Raw genomic sequence first — 23,419 nt, forward strand, 5'->3', positions numbered from 1 at the left:
TGTATTTTTGATCTTAAAACATCATGCATTGCATCTCATTTGCACTATAACACTGTTTCATGCATTCTTAGATGTGTGTTTACATTGTTGCAAACATGTGTGCTGGTAGGATTGGATTGGGCTAAGTCCATGATGTTTTTACTATTGCATATCACATGCTCATGGATTTTCATGCCTACGTACTTTACAATCTTTATATTCTTATATATTGAACTGTATTAGGACTTTTCTGAGTGTTTCTCTCCCTCTCTCTCTCTCTCTCTCTCTCTCTAGTTTACATTAGTTGTGTCATGGCACCTAAATGTAAGTCTATACCATCCTAGAACCCTCTTCGTTCCAGGGCATCCACTTCTTCTAACCTTACTCCCTCACACGTCCAGTTTCGTGATGAGAAGGCCAAATTGGACTTCTTTGAGAACTTTTCTCGACGAGGCATTCATTCGGAATGCCAAGTCATTTTGTCGGATTTCTTCGACACTAACCTACCCACTATCATTCACAGTAGGGGTTGGGAGTCATTGTGTGACATCCCGGTCACTTGTCCATCCGTATTGATTTAGGAGTTCTACTCCGACATGCATAGATTTGATTATTCAGTACCCCTTTTGGTTACTCACGTTCAGAGTACATGCATTGTGGTCACACCAAATATTGTATCCGATGTGCTCCACGTCCCTAGGGTAATGTATCCTGACTACCCCGGTTGTGATCGTTTGAGGATTATGTCCCAAGACGAGCTCATATCTTCTTTTTGTGAGCGTCCATCTGATTAGGGTGATTGTCAATTTACCTCTTGTATGGCCTTTTCTAAAGGCCCTAGATTTCTCAACATGGTTATGACCTTTGTTTTGCATCCTCTTTCTCACTATAACTCTATTACCGAGCCCCGTGCTCGATTTTTGCTTTCTCTGTTTGAGCATCTTACTATAGTTTTTCCCTCCCATTTCATTCTTTCCATTATAGATGTACATAGGGATACGACGATCTGTGATAAGCTCATCTTCCCTTTGGCTATCACAAGGATTTTATGCCATTTTTCTGTTCCCTTTCCTGTATCCAACCATTTCCATGTTATGTGTGCCATTGACTCCGCTACTGTTAAATGGAGCGAGGCATAACTACGTTCGAGGCAGTCTAGGTCGGCAACTCCTCCCACTCCTTCAGCTCCATCCACCTCCGCTCCCTCTTTTTCTGCGGGAGGTGTGACTCTTGATGCGATCATGGCACAACTTCAACGCATGGATGCTCGCCTTGATACACTCACTACTGAGACGTATCAGGTGAACATCCATGTTGGTCATATTGCCAGATGGCAGGCTTGCCTTGGTGGCTTTGTGAAGTCTCCCTCTTCTCCTCCCGAGGCATCCGAGGATGATGATGACTCCGATGACAATGATAATGATGAGGATGGAGATGCTTACTCTTCCAGTGACGATGAGATGTCTACTTGATACTCTTACCCTTTGTCATTCATGACAAAAAGGGAGAGTAGTTTTGGATATAAGAGTAGTCATACTTGTAGGGGGAGGGTTAGTATAGGAGATTTTTTTTAAGGGGAGAGTATATTGAGGGATGTAGTGAGGATTTGATGTATTTTTTCTTTTCTCTCTATTTCAGATACATTACATCTTGTATATTGGTCTTGTGACCGTTTTGACATACATTATATTTATATTTGGTTTATATATATTGATGTATGTTCTTTCACCTATCTTTACATGTATTGTTTCTTTTCTTTCTTTATACACATGTTTCTTATATATTGTATGCAATCTTATATTTCTACTAAGATGCCTTGATGAGTTTTGTTTAAAGTGTTTTAGAAATACAGGTTGTCAAAGTCTACTTGCCATAAACTCACTTCTTGCAAAGTTTTTCAAGAGTTTGTGTTAGGATAGATTATTGTATTCAACAAGTGAGTATGAGTTGAGTGATTTATGACTTCTCTCATATGTTCATTTGTTTATTGTGGTTTTGTCACGAATTGCTAAAGGGGGAGATTGTTAGGACATATGTGATTCAATGATAGGAACATATGTCACTATTTTATGTAATTGGCTAATCCTTTGACAAAACACACTTTACTTGTAATTGGGTAGATCTAGGATGTGTTTTATGTTTCAAGAAATAAGATTTCAAGTTTAAGTGTTAAAGCCATGCAAGTCTATCTAAGAATCAAGTCAGAAAGTGCAGGATTTTAAAGCTTAACAGCTAGCATCTATCGAGGTCTAAAGAGAGTTGTTTCAGCCCGAGGCTCGACAGGTGCTCGACAGATAGGGTATCTGTCGAAATTTATGAAGTTCTGATTTTCATTCAATCCGTGAGTGTATGTTTGTGCTTTCTTTTCTCACAACCCTAAACATATATAAAAATTATTTTAAGGGATATAAAAATTATTTTAAGGGCCATAAAAGGTGACACAAGTCGCACAAGAGCACAATTCCATAGTGTGAAGAAGAGTGTGACCGGAAACCTAGTTTGCCCTAGTTCTTAAAGAAGCTACTGTATTTGTACACCATAGGGTTTTGTGACCAAACAACTTCATGATCTTCATTGTGTGATGAACTGAAGAACTTTGCAGCCAACAACCTTCTCAAGTTGGTGATCAAGTCATCTACTGGGATTCGCGCAATTGGTTAGTCACGTACTGGGAGCCGAGCATTGAAAATGAGAGATTATCACTACAGGACAAGTCTAATTGGATATTGGGGTAAGGGTTCAACTGTAGGTTGGTATAAGGTATTAGGATTCCTTTACTTGTAACCCTTGTTTTGATAATAGTGGATTCTCAGTAGTGATGACCTTAAAATCACCCGGTGGGGTTTTAGTCTTGTATATTTTCCCCATTCGTAAACAAATCACTGTGTCAATTTATTTTCTGCTGCATACTTTAGTTAATTGGTAATTTGTTTGTACTACCACGTACAATTGCATGTTAATTTGATTAATTAATAAACTTGGCTAATTAATCAATTAATTCATAACAAGGAGTCAATACGTTTTTGGCCTATCAATGGTGAAAGGTGGAGATTTTTTAAAGGAGGAGTTGGATTGGCCATGGAGGTTTGATTCAAAGGAAGAGAGAGAGAGGTACGATTTAAAAATTGGCTGAAATTGATTGATGAACAGTTTCTCAATAAGTGTTTTGAAACATTATTCATTTATAACTTTTTGGGACGAAATATTGAGGCTGATACATGAAATTTTTGGGGCAATTTAGCTACTTTTTGACTATATGTGGTTTTAACTACTCAATCAAGAATGCTCTAACTCATAGATCGGATTGGGTTGAATCATCAAGTTGGGGAAATTTTGTGAGGCCTAATAAAAAAAAAAAAAAAAAAAAAAAGGAGTTCATTCAATTATTCAAGCTCCTTATTCAATAAATGATTATAATTTACACAATGAAAGTGACCTGATAGCATAATGATATCAACACTCTCTATGATGCCATATGTTTGGAGTTTGAAACCTCCTTCCCAATTTACCTAGCAAAAAAAAAAAAAAAAAAAAACATTACGATTTTCACAATGGAGTCTAATACCCCAACTTTATAAAAATTTAAGTCTCAATATACAAAAATAAATCAAACTAACAAATTCAAAGTACATGTATTTTTTAAAAATTTTATAGCTTGGGTTGGGTCAGGTTTTTGGGTTGAAAATCTTGCCAACACAAAATCTACCCAACTCAATCTTAGGGGAGGAGGAATCCATCGACTCATAAAAAATTTGGGTCGAATTTGGTGGATTGAATGCACATCCTTACCTTTTAAGAATTTTTCTATATAGACTATATATGACACTATTATGAGCCTTGTTTGCTTAAATGTCTTGATTTTCTTTGTAGCATTATAGGGCATATTAATCTTAATAATCCATAGCTTTTGTAATTAATTGTAACTGTTATTGTAACTTTAAGAAAACAAATTATCCTGACTGAGAAATGAATGAAATGAATAAAACTTCTTCAATTTTTTACCGAAATGTTGAGAATTTTCAAATGTAATGTGCATGGAACACGAATAGTAAAGAATTTCAAGATCTGAAGAGTTAAAAACGACTACTGATATTGATTCAAGTCAACAAATCCTCTCACAAATTAGGTCTCAATTACATGGACTCCTTTTCCTACCAATCTTCTAAACCAAGCTCCTATGTTTTCACACAAATCGGTAAGGATACTTACTAGAGTTTTCCCTCCCCCCCCCCCCCCCCCCCTGCGGGCAAAAATTATTGGAATCTGACTTATTAATGGATCATTATGAAAGCTCAGATTTGTGTGAAAACATAGGAGCTTGTTTAGACCCCCAATTAAAAATACAGCTAGATTGCTTTTACTCTAACTTAAGCTAAGTGCGGAATAAGAGTAAATGAGCGCAAACAACCGATAACACTACCCTAAACCATATTCATCCATTATCAACAATAAAAGAAAAGCTTAAAGAGTGGGGAATAGAGATGCAAACACGAGATAACACTGAGATGTGTTATCGAAGAGGAAACCGAAGAACTTAATGAAAAACCTCTTTGTGACCCTCCAAGTCGAAATTGATCCGCTAGAGAATAAAGTTGGAGTACATAAATAACAAAAGACCCTCCAAGTCTAGTCTACCCCATGTACTTGATATCGCGCCCCTAACCCCAAAGGGTCCAAAGCATGAGAAAGATGTCTCAAAGTATCTGTAGATTTTTCCTTTTTGACAATCCAATCCACATAAATCATATCAAGTACCAATATCAAGAATTATCATAATAATTCCATTGATTATACTCTCAAAGTAAGTCAGAGCTCTAAGTAATAATTACAAGGGCCATTGGCCACAAAAGAATAGTGGTCTGAATAAATAATTGCATATCATCAGCTTGTCCCATTAGTGGGAATAACATCACAACCACTATAATATACAAAAGAATGAGTCAAGCCTATTCTAAGATGTACATCATCTAATATCTCCATTACAAAAGTTCAGCCTCCATCAGTAGTTAATCTAACTACTGTTAGCCACCAAAAAGCTATCTCAAAAGATTGTTGCCTACTCTGAAAAGTTTATAAAATAATGGGATGAGACAGAGCCCAGTAAGTAGCATAATCAATGGGGGTGGGGGAAATGCAGGTTCATGATGATAACAATTTACAAATCATGTTTTAATTTAGGAATTTCCAAATAATTTCTATAAAACCATTTTCAAAAAGAATATGACAAGAATGAATGAAATGACATGGCACAAAGCTTCTCAAAATACTCTCATGAAACAACATACTATAATTTGTGAGCAGTAGTAATCCAATTCCAAACCCAAGGCCTCATGATAATGCCGTCACAAAGACGGAACTAATCTGCCGTCACAAAGATGGAACTCATCGCTGACACACAGTTGAAACTAAATATGCCGTCACAAAGACGGAACTCATCGCCGTCACAAAGACGGAACTAATATGCCGTCACAAAGACGGAACTCAATAACCATCACAAAGACGGGTGCTAAGATACCAATGTCACACAAACTATAGTATCTAGCTAGGTAATTACCAAGTAATCACATATCACAGCACATGGGTAGAACATAAAGAGCTCACAAATTATCTTTAATTCAAAATACATAATTCACTTCCAAGTAGTTTCACAAACACCTTTGAAGTATCCAATATATTCCCAAGGTTCTCAAGTTTTCCAAAACCATTTCTTGTCAATAAGATTTTCTATCAATTTCCCAAATATCACAAGTCAAGATAAAACATCTTTAGAATTTGCAAATAATGCAATAAATTCATAAAATCCATTCCCAAGAATTTTATAAAAGATGCTTATCATTTCTAATCTAACAAATCATGCATTTCCCCATTTGCATTACCAAACATGATGCATGTTTCATAAATAGTCATATACAATAAGGTCACAACACAATACTTTTTAAGGAAACATAATCCCACAAATAATTTTACAAAATGCGTTTGACCCAAAAATAATGTTTATGCAACATGGTTATTTTCCAAAAATATCACACTAAAAAGCTACTTACCTCGCAACCCGCAAAAGCCTAATTTTCCAAGCTCCAAATGAAATTAGCTAGAACCTAAACAATACCAAGCAAACCTATCAAAATAAGCATAAAACTTGAAATTGTATCTAGATACCTATTAGAAATTGCTAACAAAGAAATTAATTAGGCAAGCCTAGCATTTAACCTCACAAATAATGTATTCCACTTCCAACGTTTCTCAACAATTTCATTACAAGGCATTGACTCCAACTTATCATCATATCATTCCAAGCTTCACCTTTACCATAGGAGATCCTAACACTTTATGAAATTCTTCCTCATTATACATGTCATTTTCAAGAGACCCACAAAACAACAACATATATAACAATACCAACCATTACAAACCCCAAATGTAAATCCTCCACTAGCTCCAAATACACAATAAAAATTAGATTCATCAACTATTTCACATTAGAAAGCCAAAACTCCCAAATGTTCACCACTTAGCTAACCACCATAGCACAAATCATAAACCCACTCATCAAATACATCCACCAAGACCAAAACCCATACATAAAAACACATAAATATCACTTCTAATGCTCATAAATCACATGGGTATTATTATTAAAGCTTAGATAAAGAAAACCTTTATCAAAGCATATAAACCCACAAAAGATCAGAAATTTTTACTTTAATAGTAGAGGTGAGTGAGCCTTACTGTTTCCTATGGAGTTTTCTGGTGATCTTGCCAGAAAAAGATGGTAGAGGTGATGAGAAGTGAAGGTGCCAGTGGGAGAGCGAGGGAGTGTGAGAGGGAAGTGTTTGTATTGTGTGAAAAATAAAAAAGAGAAGAAAAGAGAATATGGTTGAAAGGAGTGATGGCCGGTCAAAGAGGGAGGGAGATATTTGTGAATGTGTGGTGGGGAAATAAGGGATAGGTAGGGGTCACGTGGGCTTCAAAAATCTGATACTTTACCCCCCTTTTTTTTTAAGGTCAGGAATGTTACACTTGAGCCCTCCAAGTTCCTACTACCAACTGGCTACTCCAAACCTTGTCTTCTCTAGCTTTTTGGATCCCGCAATTCAGTCTGATTGCATCCACCAATGAATGGCTCTTTCTAATGCTTTCCAATAGCACCAAAATCTCACTTGACACTCAGAATGGGTGCGGTAAGTGTTTGGGCTATCAACCTCTTAAGGATATGGAGATGGAAAGGTAGGAGTTGAGGAAAACCACAAGGAAATGTGTAGATGATTGTGGACATAACAATCTCTAACTCTCAAGTGTATTTTCTACGGTTTTCTCTCTGAAAAGCACTCCTTGCCAAACAGAGAGTTTTGCGAGTTGCAGGATGGCCTTTCTCGCGAGACACTTGAAAAACTTTCAGGCTAGCATGACTCTTTATCTTTCAGTCATGTGCTCTACACGTGGCTCTTTTGCGGGTAAGTTTCTCATGAGGCACTCGAAATCCACTTGTTCATCTTTTTAGGCTTGAGTCTTCGCACTCTCTCACACTTATCCCTTATAATTAAAAATCTGCATAAAAACAGGGAAATAAGATGGAAGAAATTACAATCAAATTTGGCACAGAATTAAAGCCAACATAAAATAGTTATAAATTACAACTTTACACATTCATGTGGTAAAAAGTGGGAAAAAATTTATAAGTAATTCAATAGGCAAGCCCCGAGTAAACAACACCCCGAAAATATATTCAATGGATTTGTTAAAAAATGTAATACCTCCTAATTAGATACAGGCTGACATGCAGGAGAAAGCAATAAAAAAAAGAAAACAGATCAATAGAGGAAGCTTAATTTCAGAAATTAGAACTTCTCTAAATTAGGATAAGGTCAATTGGTGCCATGAATGTCATACTTATCCTTAGATGAAAATTTGAAACAAAACGGAAGAATAAAAAATGCGAAAAGAAAAAAAAAAAAAAAAAAAAAAAAAAAAAAAAAAAAAAAAAAAGAAAAAAAGAGGAAAATGTCTTGTGTAGCTTGATTGAGTTTTTCCTTCTCCCAATCATTTATTCTTTCTTGTTGAATTTTCTGTTTTTAATTATAGTATTATCTTGTGTAGCTTGATTGAGTTTTTCCTTCTCCTAATCATTTATTCTTTCTTGTTGAATTTTTTGTTTTTAATTATAGTATTCCATTTTCCTTTCCAGAGTTACATATCGATTCTCTATCTAAGGCTTCCTCCTAGCTTTCGAATGATTCTCCATGGGAAAGATGTGGAGCACCATTATATAGAGAATGACATGATGATGTCTCAGGAGGTTACTTACCGACCACATCCTAGTGGTGATGGGGTCCCAAAGGATACAAATGTAACACACAAAAAATAATAATTTTGATTCGATATTCTGTCTGCCGTGGTACATTAATTTTGATTGTATGCAATTATTGTCATCAGATGATTGCTGTTGTAAATATCGGATTTGTTAAGGATGCGAAATATCATATTGATGTTCAAGGATTCAATGTTTATCACAAGGCTCGGCTTATTAAGGTAGGATTTGCTATAATGATTTGTTCCTTGGCTCCCACCCCCCCCCCCCCCCCCCTTCTTTTTCCTTCTCTTTCTTTATGTTCTTTAAGTTTTGAGATCCTCACACAAACTGGTTCCTTGCATTTGGTATAATGTGTTCCAAACCAAGTCTTTTTTAACAAACAGAACCTTGATGCTGTTCTTAAGTTGTTTTTTTTTTTTTTTTTTTTGGCTTTTAAATATGTACTATTGGTTCTGTTATGTATGAGAAAACCATTTGAGATGTGTTAATGACTGAAATATTAGAAAATTGAGGAAGGGGTGGGGAACACAAATAGGAACTTTTTGAAATGTTTGATATATTAGCCTTGTGGTAATTTCTTGAAACAGTATTATTGACCTTCTCCTTTGCGTTACTGCTGATTCGATTATTTCAGGTTTCATCAAGTTTTCTACTTTTTGGTTAATCTTTTGGCTTCTGTATTCTTGGAGTTTCTGCATCTTACGTGAGTCTGTTTGAGGCATGATAGTCGTTTCATTGTCTGAAATTCAAAATGAGGTTCTTCTTGAAATCATTGTTAAATAAGGTTTGTTTTTTGTCAGCCATTCTGGTGGCTTTGGAATGCTGCAGGAAGTAATGGTTGCGGAGTTATAGGTATTGTTTTCGCTTTGAAGTTTTAGATTTTCTACCGGTAAGTTGACTCAAGCTCACTTCAAATGCACTTCCTGTTGAGTTATATTACCTCACAATCAGCTCAATCTAGTAGTGATCACTGATCACAAAGGTATGAAGATCAACTCAAGCTAGTCACTTGTGGGGTGTGTTTGAATTGGATTAAACTGTGAATGTTTGTATGTTTTTGAAAAAATTGAAACTTTCCCAGGTGTTTGGCTTTATGTGGAATGGCAAATTGTGTGATGAAGTTGGAAGAACTGGTATTTTAGACAGCCAAACTTGAACTTTGGATCCACTGAGTTTGGTTAATTTTGATATTGAGGCTATCTGATTTGCCATAGAAGGAACTTGGGTTACATCCATTTTGATCTTGAATACTCATTTGGGAGCAAAGGAAATGAGTATTGTGTGTAAATGTGATTTCATTTTCCTTGATTTTTTTTTTGGCAGTGGAAAATGATGTTTCTTTTGACATTTTAGTTCAGGTGTATGTGTTTATTTAATTGGATTTATGGACATTCAGGTCTTTGTCTGAATTTTGTTGTCGTTGTTTTTTGGTTTAGGTGTTGTTTGTATCCAAGTTAATTCACGGTTGCGTTTCTTCTCCTGCGTTTTCTCCTTTTTTTTTTCTTTTTTTAGCAGCTTATGATGACTTTTCTTCCATGAACAGTACACAGATGTACTGTTCATGGACTCACAAATTTCACTTTTCATCAACTTTTTCATTAAAAATGGGTCACACGGCACTATTTACACATTTAAAAATTATTTTGCTACAGTGTTTTCAGTTTTCAGTTTCATCAAAATAAGTTCTATCCAAACAGACCCTTAGTCGTGTTAAGTGGCTCTGGAGAATGCTTTTTTCTTTTGAAATTGACACATCTTAGACTATAACAATAAATATGAATTTGGAGAATAGTGAAACCAACCAAGACTGACTCTAGTGAATCCAATATTATGTTTTTTTCTATCTTGGAAGAGAAATGTCCTAAAGTTTTCTGATAGTCATGTGGTTTGGAAAGAGAAATCTAAGGTCCTTGATACAATTTTACGATGTATTTAATATTTTGCAGTTATATGAACAAGAAAATTGTTTGAACAGAAAAAACAAGCATATATTGGTGAAAAATAGTACCATTTGAAAGATAATGTGGGATTTTGTGTAATAGTTGCATATAACATCTCTATGGGTGTGAATCACACACTTATGAGATCTACTTTTATGTAAGATGGATATTAGCAAAAATTCATGTTTATTTTAACATAACAACATATTTTTTCGATTTTACGTACTTTTCAAAACACCGTATATCAAATTATCTATTTTACACTATATTTTATTAAAATATTTATTTTTCTTATTTTTTTAGTTGTTTCTTTTTTTTTACATACAACCACCATCTACTAGTTTCCTTTATCTTCGAGATACGAAAAAAACAGAATTAAAATTAAATGCGAAATGAATAGTGCTAGTGTAAGCATGTATTGCAAAATGAATAGTGCTAGCTAGTATTATCATGTAATTTTACACGATTTTTGTATTAATCATATATTTTTACACAACTTTGCATGATTTGATGTGAGTAAATTTTGTGCTTAATTGGCTAATATACGATACTGTTTCTATTATACAAATTCTTATTGATTTCTCTAACCATTCTTTAATCCCTGCAAAAACAGTCAAATACGTCAAGTGGCACAAATGATAACGGGCTCTTGATTCAAATAGTTCTGCATTTTGCAAATAAGTTTTAGGAAGCCGAATTAGGAGACTTGTATCTTTTGGGCCACATATCTAATGTTATTGGGCTAAAGTGGCCACAAATACAAATGAAATATCACCAACCAAGTACTAAAACTTTTGGGCTGATTGGGTCTCCACGTTCCAATTCCCACGTCTTTCTTTGCTACAACTGCTAACTCTAACGTGCTACTCACGTGCTTTCAGGTGAACTTACAGTAACGGTACGTGTCCATGGTTTGGGCTTTTCTTAGGATACAGTATTTTGGGCTTTACTTAAGTCTGGGCCCATCTTTAATATTTATGAATTTAGTTTCTTATGAAATATACTGTATAATTTTCATGCGTCTGCAGTTATATGATAGTCTAGTCAGTAAGTGAAACGATTAATTCTGATTAGTGCCGTTCTTTTCTATCAAAATTTTTTTTTTTTAAACTTTTTTTTAACTACCAAAATTGTGGAGCAGCTTGTAGTTGTGTAATGAGAAGGAAAAAGACGCATGAGATATTGTAGATGGAGTAGAAAGTGTTACACTAAGGGTGTGATGGGATTTTTATTCGAATTTAGAATTGGAGTGACCAATGACCATGTGACTAGTGATAAGTCTTGAGTTTAGACTGAAGATAGAACTTGAACAGATGGGGGTAGAATGGAGTTAGTTTTTAGGCCTGTGAATAAACAATGTTTAACAAGTTTTAAGGCCAAATTATTAATTAGGACAATTAAGCATGCCTTAAGTTAAACATAAATCAAACATATCATGTAGCGGAAAGCTAATTAACACAAGATATGATGACCTAAGAAAACCAATGAAACAAACCAATTTCAAGGTAAAAAACCTGAGAGAACCAATTTCAAGAAAAACAATCCACTATCAAATAGAAGTATATAGTCAAAAATATTTAATTCATAGTAAACTTAACTATGATTATCAAACTTAACTCTGAAACCCTTAGACTTCTTTGATATGGTTCTGCTCCAACATGAACCTCCACGTCATGGTTCAAATCTTCAATGTTGACCTTTAGTTTACAACTATAAGACTACCCTTGAAGGTTTCGATCTTTGATGATTAGTTAGCAGTAACTTCAAATCTACCGGTTCAGATTGTATGTTGATTGATTTCTAGTGGTGACTTTGAAAGGAGAAGGCATAAAACTTTTTAGATCTCAAAAGAACAACTCCAAAGTCTTTTTAAAACGTGTCTTAGGGTTTTCTTTATATACTTAGTGAAGTAGATCTAAAACCCTAATAATCTGATGAGCCAACGGGTTGATGAGCTTTAATTTACATTCTGTAGACTCGCAATTCCTAAGCTTATAGTTCTTTTTTTCTTGTATTCTGACTTGCAGCACCTTGAGCATTATCTAATATGACTTATAGACTCTATGATCTAAACCTAGATAAGTTTGTGTTCTCAGTTTGCTAATTATTCTAAACATTTAAAACCTAACAAATGTGATTGATAATATGAACAATAATTCAAGCTTTGCAAGCAATAACCTTGATTCTTGCAAACGTGGGACACATCAAGTATTATAACTGATAGCACATCAAGTATAAATAGATGACCTGATGCTACAGAGAAAAAAAAAAATCAACAACAATCAGTCAAACACACTTGGGAATTTATTCATAGTACAAACAGAGCACTTTTAGAGATCATTAGTAAGATTCTTAAGTTTGTAACCTGCAATCAATTAATTCTTTAGACTTGTACGAAGATCTTCGTTGCCTTATGCTTGTAATTTTATATTTACTTGTGTATATGTACTTGTGATTTCAATCATATATATAAGTTTGATGCAATCTCTTGTTGTTAATTCTAAGTAATTTGGTGTTAATGCAATCCAGTAGGTTTGGATACTTAATTTTCTGTGAATTAGCTTTAATCGAGATAAATTGTTCAAATGTGCCTTATATCGAGATGGCTGATATTGCGATAGCTCACATCGAGATGCTTTATGTCAATTTAGTGATTCTCAAGTAAGCACTCTAGCTTAGTGAAGAATGCCAATTTAGTTATTGAGGATTTTTCATTCTCAGTTGTTAATTGTGCATATTTCAATGGTGTGGTTAATTTAGGTGTTTCCAAACCTTAGACCCTAATCCACAATTTCAGATAATCGCTTCAAGATAGAATTAATTGTGTAAGGTTTATTTCAAATAATAGAAATCTTAGTCCAAAAAGTTAGATAATCAGTTTGAGATAGAATCAAGGCGAAAACCACATTTTCGTCCCTACATTTTCACACGATTTCCATTTTGGTCTCTATCTTTTATTTTCACTGCTTTTAGTCATTGTTTAGAAAAACGTCATTCATTTTTGTCCTTTCTATCAGTTTCCTAATGGCAAAGTCTTACGTGGTAGATGGAACTCTTAAAATAATAATAAATTTTTTTATTTTGGCACTAAAAAATGCCACGTTAGCATCTAAATTAAAAAAATTAATTCATTAATTTTAACTAAATTAAAAAAATTAAAAAAAGAAATAGAAACCAAAAATCACATTAAATGAGATCTAAGTGTGTCTTGAATAAGAACAACAAGAATACAAACCTAGATCTAAGAACACAAAATTAAAATCCAAAAATCACAAACCTAGACAATAAGAACAAAAAATTAAACTAGAGATCCACATAAGAACACATGCCCAGATTTTCTAGCATTTTCTTGCCCTTTCTTGTCAACCAAACACATAACACAAACACAAACTGATTTCCAGCAAGAACAAAAACACAAACACAAACCTAGCAACAGATCTTCCTTGTCAACCAAACACAAACCCAGCACGAGCTTTCACCTTTCAACACGCTGACACTATCCCATTCTTTGTCCTCCATTTCCTTCTTCTTCTTCATGGATCTAATTCAAGCTTCAATTTCAAACTCCATGCCTGTTTAAAACCACTCAGCTACTCTTTTTCTTTTAAGCCAAAAATTTTTGAGCTCCAACATGTCCAAAGAACCCTCTACTTCTCGATTCGTAGCTTGAAACATTTCAAAGAACACACACCCCGAATCAAACGAGAACGAATTTGAAACTTCGCTGAATCCGATTCACTTTCCACCTCCACAAACTCCTTTGAACACACACCCCAATCCTTTGGTTCCTAAACTTTGCCAAAAAATTATTTTTCGTCCTTAAACTTTAAAAAAATTCTTTTTTTCATCCCTAAATTTAGTAAAGAATTTTTTCAATAGTTTAGACTTTAGAGACAAAAATAGGGATGAAAAGGAACCTTTTTCAATAGTTTAGAGATGAAAAATAAACTTTTGGTAAAGTTGAAGGATATAAATAAAATATTTTCAATAGTTTAGGTACGAAAGATGAAATTTTTAATAGTTTAGGTATGAAAAATAAACTTCTTAAATTTTAGGGATAAAAAAAAACTTTTGGAAAAATTTAGGGATCAAAATAGTATTTTACCCTAATTTTTTTTATATGTTTTATGATAAAAGATGATTTTTTGTGTTTACTATTTAATAGAGAATTATGCTAACTTCAACTTTTGCACTCATGGTACCAATGAACAAAAATTAATGCATGTGGGAGTATTATATGTTAGTGAATATGTACGAGACTGATGGTGGAGTGACAGCCATGTCTTTGAAGGGTGATCTTGAGTAAGTAAAAGAAAATGAAATTGGACTGTTTGGAGAAGGATGCCCCCAAATGCCATTATATCACAATTAAACTAACTTTCATTACACTCCAAGCGTCAAAATTGGGAATTAATAGAGGAGTGTCAAATGAAACAAAAGCTTGCTTGTTGGAAATAAAGCTTCCCGCTGGTGTTGGGGAGACATTTGGGGCAAGGGGGACAATGTGATACTTGGACTCCAATGAATTAAAATTTTCCCTCAAAATTTTGACCCATTCATGGAAGCAAATACCAACATAGGCCCCTACACTAAAGCACAATTATTGTAGAACTCTAGTGATGACAAGAATGTGATCACAGTTATTTTGTTGATCTATCCAACAAAGCACCATTCTGACAAGCAGGGACACTAAGAAATATTTTATGATAAGCAGTTAAAGATTATTCATAGCGATGGTTTTTAAAAAATTTAGTCAAAAAGTTATTTTATTTATTTTAACACATCATTTTACAATATACCAAATATTAACCGTTTTTTATTTTATCGCTTCATTTTAATATTATTTTTTATTATTATTATTATTATTTTAATTTCTTCCCCATGTCTTTTCCTCTCTCTCTCTCTCTCTCTTCCTCTCCGTCTCCCTCTCCTCCCAAGCAAGACGAATAAACAAACCCACCAAACTCACGGTCACCGTCAACCATCACAAACACTAGCAAACCTAAAACCACCACCATTGCCACCCACAATCAAAACCAAATCACAAACCCACAAGCCACAACCACCTATTCAACCAAGACAGCCACCACCCACTGCATAACCTAGAAAAACCCATCAAACGAATTATCCACCACCGCCACAAATCAAAACCCACCACAAACCGAAACCCACCCACCATCCACCAACACAAACCGAAACCCACCCCCATTTACCACCATAAATTGAAATCCACCATCATCCACCACCACCACAAACCGAAACCCACCCACCTTTCAAACCCAAGACCAAATCAACCAATAATCAAACATAAAATAGGAAAGAGAGATTTTTAGCCATAGTGAAAGAAATTTTAAAAAATATATATATATAGAAGAAACACCACAAAAAACTGGGCCTATAGTGGTGTTCAGGGAGTCCTATATTGGTGTTTTAAAACAATGGGTCTATACTAGCATTTTCAAGGGCCATAGTGGCATTTGTTCTGGTCTTACAAACGCTGTTATAGGTTTTTAAAATAAAAAATAAAAAAAGACCTATAATGGCATTTGACAAACGCCAATATAGGCACTTTTTAAAAAAATAATAATAATAAGGGCAGGAGAAAAAAAAAAAAAAAAGACATATAGTGGCATTTGCCAAATGCCACCATAGGCACTTTCTTTTTTCTTTTTTTTGGTTTTTTAAGGGCCAAAGGAGGAAAAAAGACCTATAATGGTGTTTTTCAAACGCCACTATAGGCCCCTCCTATAATGGCGTTTTCCAAACGCCAATATAGGCATTTTTTTTTTCCTTTTTTCGGTTGGGTTCTTTTTTAATAAGGGCTAGAGAAGAAAAAAAAGACCTATAGGCATTTTTTTTTTTTTTTTCAGTTGGTTTTTTTGAATAAAGGCTAGAGAAGGAAGAAAGACCTATAATGGCGTTTGTCAAAAGCCACTATAGGCCCTTCCTATTGTAGCATTTGACAAATGCCACTATAGGCATTTTTTTTTTTAATTAATAAGGGCTAGAGGAGAAAATAGACCTATAGTGGCCTTCGACAAACGCCACTATAGGTCTAGAAAAAAAAAATAAAAAAATCGTAGAAAAGAATTTAGAACTAAACAAAAATAAATAAATAAATAAAATAAAGGACCTATAGCAGCGTTTGCAAATGCCACTATAGGTTTGTAAATGCCCCTATAGATCTTGCAAAATTCAGAATTCAAAACACACTTTCCCACCACGCTTTCCCACCTATCCCCACACTCCCTTATCTCCACTTATCTCTACCCCTCTACCTTTAGACTTCATTTCTCTCCCTTTCTATTTTTTTTATTTTATTTATTTTTTCCTTATCTCCACTCCTCCATGTTTCTTCTTTTCTCTTTCTTTTTTTCTTTCTTTCACTCTTCTTTCACTTCACACCTAAATTTTTTCTTTTCTCTTCCTCTCCATTTTGATTTTATTTCCCCTGTTTTATTTGTGGTGGTGTTAATGTTTGTGAGTTTTGGATTTGCAGCTAGTTGATTTTGTTCAAATTTGTAGATGGTGCTATTGTGTTATGGGATTTGTGATTGAAGAAGGAATGCTATTGTGTTTGAAGCCATTGGTTGTATAGTTGCAGGTAAGCATTTAAAAAAAAAAAAAAATTAATAATTGCTTTGGTTTATTCCTTGTTTGAGATTTCTGAATGTGAGCATGTTGTGTTTGATTTTAAATTTTTTTTAGGTGGGTTTGTGTTTCATTTTGAATTTGCTGGGCTAGCTATAGTGTATGTATTTTGTTTTATTTATGTTTTTTTTTTCTTTTGTATCTTTTAATTTAATTAAAATTGTAATTTTAATTTATTTACAATTTTAATTCAATTAAAAAAATTTTTGATTACTGAAAATTAATTTTTGGTAATCAAAATTTTTTTTGTTGGTGTTTTGGCTATAGTGGCGTTTGTAGAATGCCACTATAGCCTTTTTTAAAAATAATAAAAAAAAATGGTCTATAGTGATAGTACTATAGTGGCGTTTGTATACACCACTATAGCAAATGCTACTATAGCCCAAATGGGCCTATAGTGGTGTTTTTAGTACCTATAATGGCGTTTCACAAACGCCACTATAGGCCCAATTTTTTGTAGTGAAAGGGAAGAGGAGTGGCAGGTAGCAGCCATTATAACCTAAAACTCCACCATCACCAATCTCAACTACCACCACAAGCCCACTTTGCGTCAATCTCAACCGTCCTGAACTCACATTTTGTTGACAAAATTTGAGTTTGAGTTTGATAGTTTGAATTAGAAGAAGAGAGGGGGAAAAAAAAACAAAGAGAGAAAGAAAGAAAAAGAGAGAAACGGGAAAGCTGAAGAGAGAAGAAAGAGAGAAAAAAAAAAATATATATATATATATATATATATATATTAAGAGAAGAAGTTTCTCAAAAAAAAAAAAAAAGAGAAGAAGAGAGAGAAATGGAATAAAAAATTGATTTTTTTTTTTAATAACTTGGTAGCTACAGTGAGCTGCCATCTTGTAGCTCATTTGCAATTTTTATTTTTTTTTATTTTTTTAACTATAGCAACATTAATGTGGCCTTCTTTTTGGTGTTTTGGTTGGTATAATGGAAATTTAACTATTATACCACAATCATTATGAATAGTGATAGAATATAATCTTAGATTCACATATATACCTCACATGCACCAAGAGTAGTGAAAATTCTATAAATAAAACTAAGCCTTACCCTGATGACATTGCTACTACAAACTATGTAGGCTACTTCTAAATGCTTGATAGATGATGCCAATTTCAAGAGTAGCGTTGAAATATAGAGATTTTTGTAAAATTTCTATGGCGCACACTCATTTATTTGAATTGAAATTGTGAGGGAAAATGCTAAGATCACAAAAAAATAAGACGACTTTTGACCCAACTCGTCACGAGGCGAGTTGTGAGTGGTGGAGAAAAAGTTGTAAGTTCATGTGTGTTCATACCTCCACTACTCACAACTTGTTAGGTGACAAGTTGTGGTAAAGTTGTGTTATTTTTTGTGATCGTAGCATTGTTCAATTGTGAGTCACGGTTTTTAACTTAGAGTTTGCGACTTCAAGTCATAATTTTTGTGTAAAAGTGGTGAGTATGTGTACTATGTGTGTGTAAGTGTGTGAAATAGACATTGCTCAAGATTTTTCATTGGCTGCTTACGCAGTACAACCTCTTTTTTCTCCAAGAACCAATAGTGGCCATCTTAACATATAAGGCTTTCAACATGATACTGCTCATGTCATCTTAAGTCACCAAGTCATCTGATATATATATGACCAAAGAACACTTCATTGAAACAATTAACATACCAGAAGCATTTTAAAGAGATTTTAATTTGGTAGGTTTTCAATTCTCTTTCTTTTTTCTGGATTTGTAGGGTGTTTTATCAATTCTCAATAAATGTGAGAATCTAGAACCAAATGCACCCTTATTTTTTACTCTTCCTAATTGTTTGTTGTGCAGACAGGGAGAATAATAAAGGCTGTATCTATTATTAATAACTTTGGAGCTTCCTCAATCCTTGTACCCTACATGGTTCTCCCTCTTCATAACCTTCGACAGCAATCCCAAAAGATACGCTAGCTTCAACTTCACCTTAACTACAATTGGATTTGCCCAATGAAAATATACCCCACATATACCTATTGAGTGAAAACAACAATAACCAATGGTAAATAAGAAACTAGTCATTCATTGAAGAGAGCAATTCTAGTGCTTTACTATGGCCAGTATTATATTTTGCAAAACACGTGGTCAAAGTTCAGTGAGCATTACTATCGTTTTTCAAAACATACTTTCAATTAGATACAAGTTAACAACCTATTTTCTTAACATTTTATTCTTTAGAGATGCGAAGCTTGTTTGTCATAGGGAAGATGGAATCTCTATACAGACAGAAATCATTTTCCTGACTTTTATCCTTCTTCCTGCAATACATTATTTCACCAAAGAATTACTTATCAAGTCACAATTTCAGTGATATTGACAATGATGGAACACCACATATTAGTGCTTCACTAGCTCCAGCAACAACACCCAAGTAAAACCTGATCAACATCTCAGTAACTAAAAAATAAAAAAATAAAAAACCTGATCAACTTTATAGTCCCTAAGAGGGCTTTTGAGGCCATCCCCAACAAAAGTTTCGAGGCATATGAATGTATTTTGTAATTTGTAGTACTTGGGTGGAGTTTTGCAGCATCCCTTAAATCAGAAACCACCTTGATCATGTTGGCAAATACTTTGTTTCATATTTCCTTGGAACTTTCACAAAACCCTAGCACAGATCCATATAATAATTGTCTTATATAAAGTGATGTGGCTAATGTAAGTTTAAATCAGCAATGAGTAAACAAGCACAAGAAATCAATGGAATTTAGTTTAGGTCTGACATATTTTGCATTTGGTTTATTAATTTAAATTTACCTTCTTTGTTAAACACGAGTAAAATGATGAGAGCCATCCATCTTCGGGACCAAATTGCAGTGATGAGAGTAGAGTTGCTTCTGAAATTCAGCAGCAACTTGAAAAGTTAAAATGAAAAAGATATCATCGTATAACGAAAGTAGGCGGGCATTGATGAGGTCTTTTTGTTTGTCTTAGATAACTGAGTCAAAGAAAAACATAGTGGCACTCACCTTCATCGCAGGTTAGCATGTGCTTTTCAATAAGACACTCTAAAGCCTGACCATGAGAATAGCATCAACACAGACAAGAGTATAATAATAATAATAACAATAACAATAAAGATGTATGTACCTCGTAACATAAAGGATCAGCTTTGACAGCAGCTATATACCTATTTTTTTTTAAAAAAAATCAGAAATTATAATAATTATAAATAAAAGCAAATAATTGGAGGAAAATGAAACTAACCAGAGACGAGCCTGGGCACGGTTTTCGAGAGCTTCATATGCCTTAGCGCGAAGAAAGCAAATAGCGGAAGATATCTGTTGATGGAGGATGGAGAGGAGAAATATGAATTTTTGTTATAAAAATATGATTAGAAGAAAGAGTAAATAAAGATAAAGATAAAGAAAAACATTGATTTCAGCAGCGGCAGCGTCTTTATCCAAGTAGATGAGAGAGTTATTGGTGAGGGAGGTTGAGCATAGAGAGGCATTGGTCCCAGTCGTTGAGTTCCTCCATGTTAAAAATATTAGCATTGATACACCATATTGTGTATGCTAGAGTGGATGCAGAAGAGGAAGCATAGAAGAGGAACACTGAGAACACGAGGGTTACGCGGTTCAGCCTTACGGCCTACATCCACGGAGGAATCCCTTAAGGACTACATCTTTATTGTATGAGAGTGTAGTACAATAACCTGTGTTACAATGAACCCTAACATGAGTATATATAGACGACTAAACCCTAGACTACTAGTACAAGCAGGAATGGGCTTGGGCCTATTACATTGGGCTAATATATCTAATATATATCTCTAACACTCTAGACATTTAGCAGCGAGGTATCGAAAGCGGAGATCGGTGAGGACGATCTTTGAGGCATTGAGGAGATGGAAGGCGCGCCGGAAGTGACGGCCAAGGAATAGAGCAAGGGATGCTGATCAAGGTGGTTTTGCAGCATCCCTTAAATCAGAAACCACCTTGATCATGTTGGCAAATACTTTGTTTCATATTTCCTTGGAACTTTCACAAAACCCTAGCACAGATCCATATACTAATACTATAGTTAGACAATGCAAAAAAAAAAAAATTTCCACTTTAGCACCTTACATCCTTGAAATAAGTCAAGCTTTTAATTAGAAGTATATATTCACTTCAATACCAGCCAAGCAAGATGAGTCCACAAACAGTTATTTTATTTCAGTACTATATGATAGCTGAAAGTTCAAGAAAATGTTAAGGCACTTTTTAAGGATATTGCTTTTCAAATTATATGCAGCCACCCCCCTATTCACAGAAATTTTGCTCTTCATAAGATTCTCTACCCTGTAATATTGTCCCCCATTAGTACCTTTAGTGAAGTGCTTTGTCCGGAACACTTTGTGAAACACATTTTCAATAAACTTTGACCATTTATGTCAATTTATGCAAAAATTTATTTCTATTTTAATATAAGAATCTATTTTTTCTATTTTACCTAATTATTTTTTCAAAATACCAATATCAGATTATCTAATATCTATTCTAAAATCAATACAATTAAAATATCAAAAAAAAAAATTAATTGTTTCTTTCTCTTTACACACCGTAATTAACATCCACTATTTTCTTTCATCCTCGAGAACACAAAGAAAAAAGAAAAAACTGAATACACAGCAACAATGCTTGCAAAACTCTATAGTTTTACACAAGTATTATAAGAAAAATCTTTTTGCGCAATGAATACATAAGCTGATGTATAGGTTTTATAGAGTTGATTAGAGAAAATTTGATCATTATACTACTTTACAAATGCGAATGCTCTAAAGTTTGGCTGTTTGACACGTTGGAATTGTCATTATTCAATTAAGTCATTAGGCTTAATTATTCTTTGACACCAAAGCCTGTTATAAAAAGTCATATTTCAGGTCCAAAGAACCAAAAAACTGAAAAGGGAACCGAGTGAATTAGTGCAACACTTCTAATACCAACGTCTCAGTGTATCATTAGTCCTCTTATAGTCATATGTCAATGCAAAATAATACTTCAGTTGAATTATGTAACTTAAGCGACACTCTAGGAAATATTCTAGATTCATATCACTGGATATTGTATATGATTTTTTTTTCCTCACTTGGAATGTATATATGACTTGTTAACAAAATTAGAAATAATCACGTAAACAAATACACAGAGAAATTTCCATATTTGAATAAATCTATTTGTAATTGTATGTTATATCAATTGATTAGGGCATTCTTTTTAGTTCTATACCCTATAAATGAGTTGAATATTAAAAATTCAAGTTTGTTCATTTAACTTTTTTTTTTTTTTTTTTTAAATGAGCTGAGCTTGAACTTATTACCAAAAAATATTTTATATTCAATTTTAACTCATTTTCTTATCAAGTAAACTTGAACTTATTAACTAACTACTTGATTAACTTATTATTTTTCTATATATTGTGAAACCATGATTAAAATGTTTTACCTCTTCATAATTCTATAAACTTTTACTACAAATATACTTTTTATATCATCAATAAGATACAAATAATAAATTAACATCATATGAACCTATTGATAAATTTATATAATCCAATTTGACAAATATACATATAAAAATATTATATATATATATATATATAGTTAAATGGAGCTCTCATGTTCATGAGTATGTTCCTAAACGCGTTATTATATTTGAACTTGACTTGTTTAATAATCAAGCCTAAACTTAAGGGTTGAATTTTTTTTTTTTCCTAAACAAAGGAACATAAAATGTTTTTTTCCTAGGTTGAGCTTGAGTAATTTATAAACAGTTTGGTTTATTTACAGTTCTACATCTTTTACTCCCAAAAAGAATAAAATTGGGACTTTCTTTTTCTTTTGAGAAAAAATTGGGACGTTCTTAATTTAACTTTATAGAAACCATTTCCATGACCGTTCTTAGAATAAGTTCATTAACCATATATTGCCATCATCATCCATATCATTTTCATCTTCAGTTAATTACTATTCTTCATATTAAGATTACACCTATTGCACTTGTAATACTTCCAAGTCAACCAGTTCTAGAGTAACAAAATAATAGACCTTAAAATATCTGGTAGACGTGCTACATTATTCCATTTATTCTATCATGCATTTATGTGATTATTGATATATTTATATATATATATATATATATATTTTGTTGGGATTTAGACACTGTTAAAACTATTATTAACCAGTTTTGAGGCTAAGTTTTTAGTTAGAATAATTATATCTTATTATTTGTTAATGAAATAATCACCAATATTAATAAAGTCAAGCATATAAGGCAGAAATAAAGTAGTACATAATAATATGGCGACCCATGAAAAACCAATGAAATAAAAATTTCACAGTAAAAATCTTGGAGGGGTTTAACCTATACAATCCTAAGGTGAAATAAATCCACCAATTAATTAAAAGTTTTACAATAACCAAATAACACTATTCTTAGTAAAATTAAATTTACCAACCTTACCAAATGCAAGTCCGAGTCCACAGACTTACATAGGTATGGAGATATTGCAATGTGAATCTC

The 23,419-nt window shown here is 33.5% G+C and overlaps 1 protein-coding gene across 1 annotated transcript; it reads right to left on the reverse strand.

The window, feature by feature from the left end:
- Positions 1-19,080: 19,080 nt before the first annotated feature.
- On the reverse strand, positions 19,081-20,410 carry LOC126727762 (anaphase-promoting complex subunit 6-like). The gene is made up of 8 exons (XM_050433680.1): positions 20,288-20,410; positions 20,121-20,194; positions 20,004-20,043; positions 19,883-19,928; positions 19,671-19,750; positions 19,487-19,521; positions 19,214-19,291; positions 19,081-19,171 (listed from the first exon to the last, which is right to left on the reverse strand). The coding sequence occupies exons 1-8, from the start codon at positions 20,408-20,410 to the stop codon at positions 19,081-19,083; spliced, it is 567 nt and encodes a 188-aa protein (XP_050289637.1).
- Between the last annotated feature and the right edge of the window lie 3,009 nt (positions 20,411-23,419).

The sequence above is a fragment of the Quercus robur genome, chromosome 5, assembly GCF_932294415.1.
Source record: "Quercus robur chromosome 5, dhQueRobu3.1, whole genome shotgun sequence".
Taxonomy (NCBI): Eukaryota; Viridiplantae; Streptophyta; class Magnoliopsida; order Fagales; family Fagaceae; genus Quercus; species Quercus robur.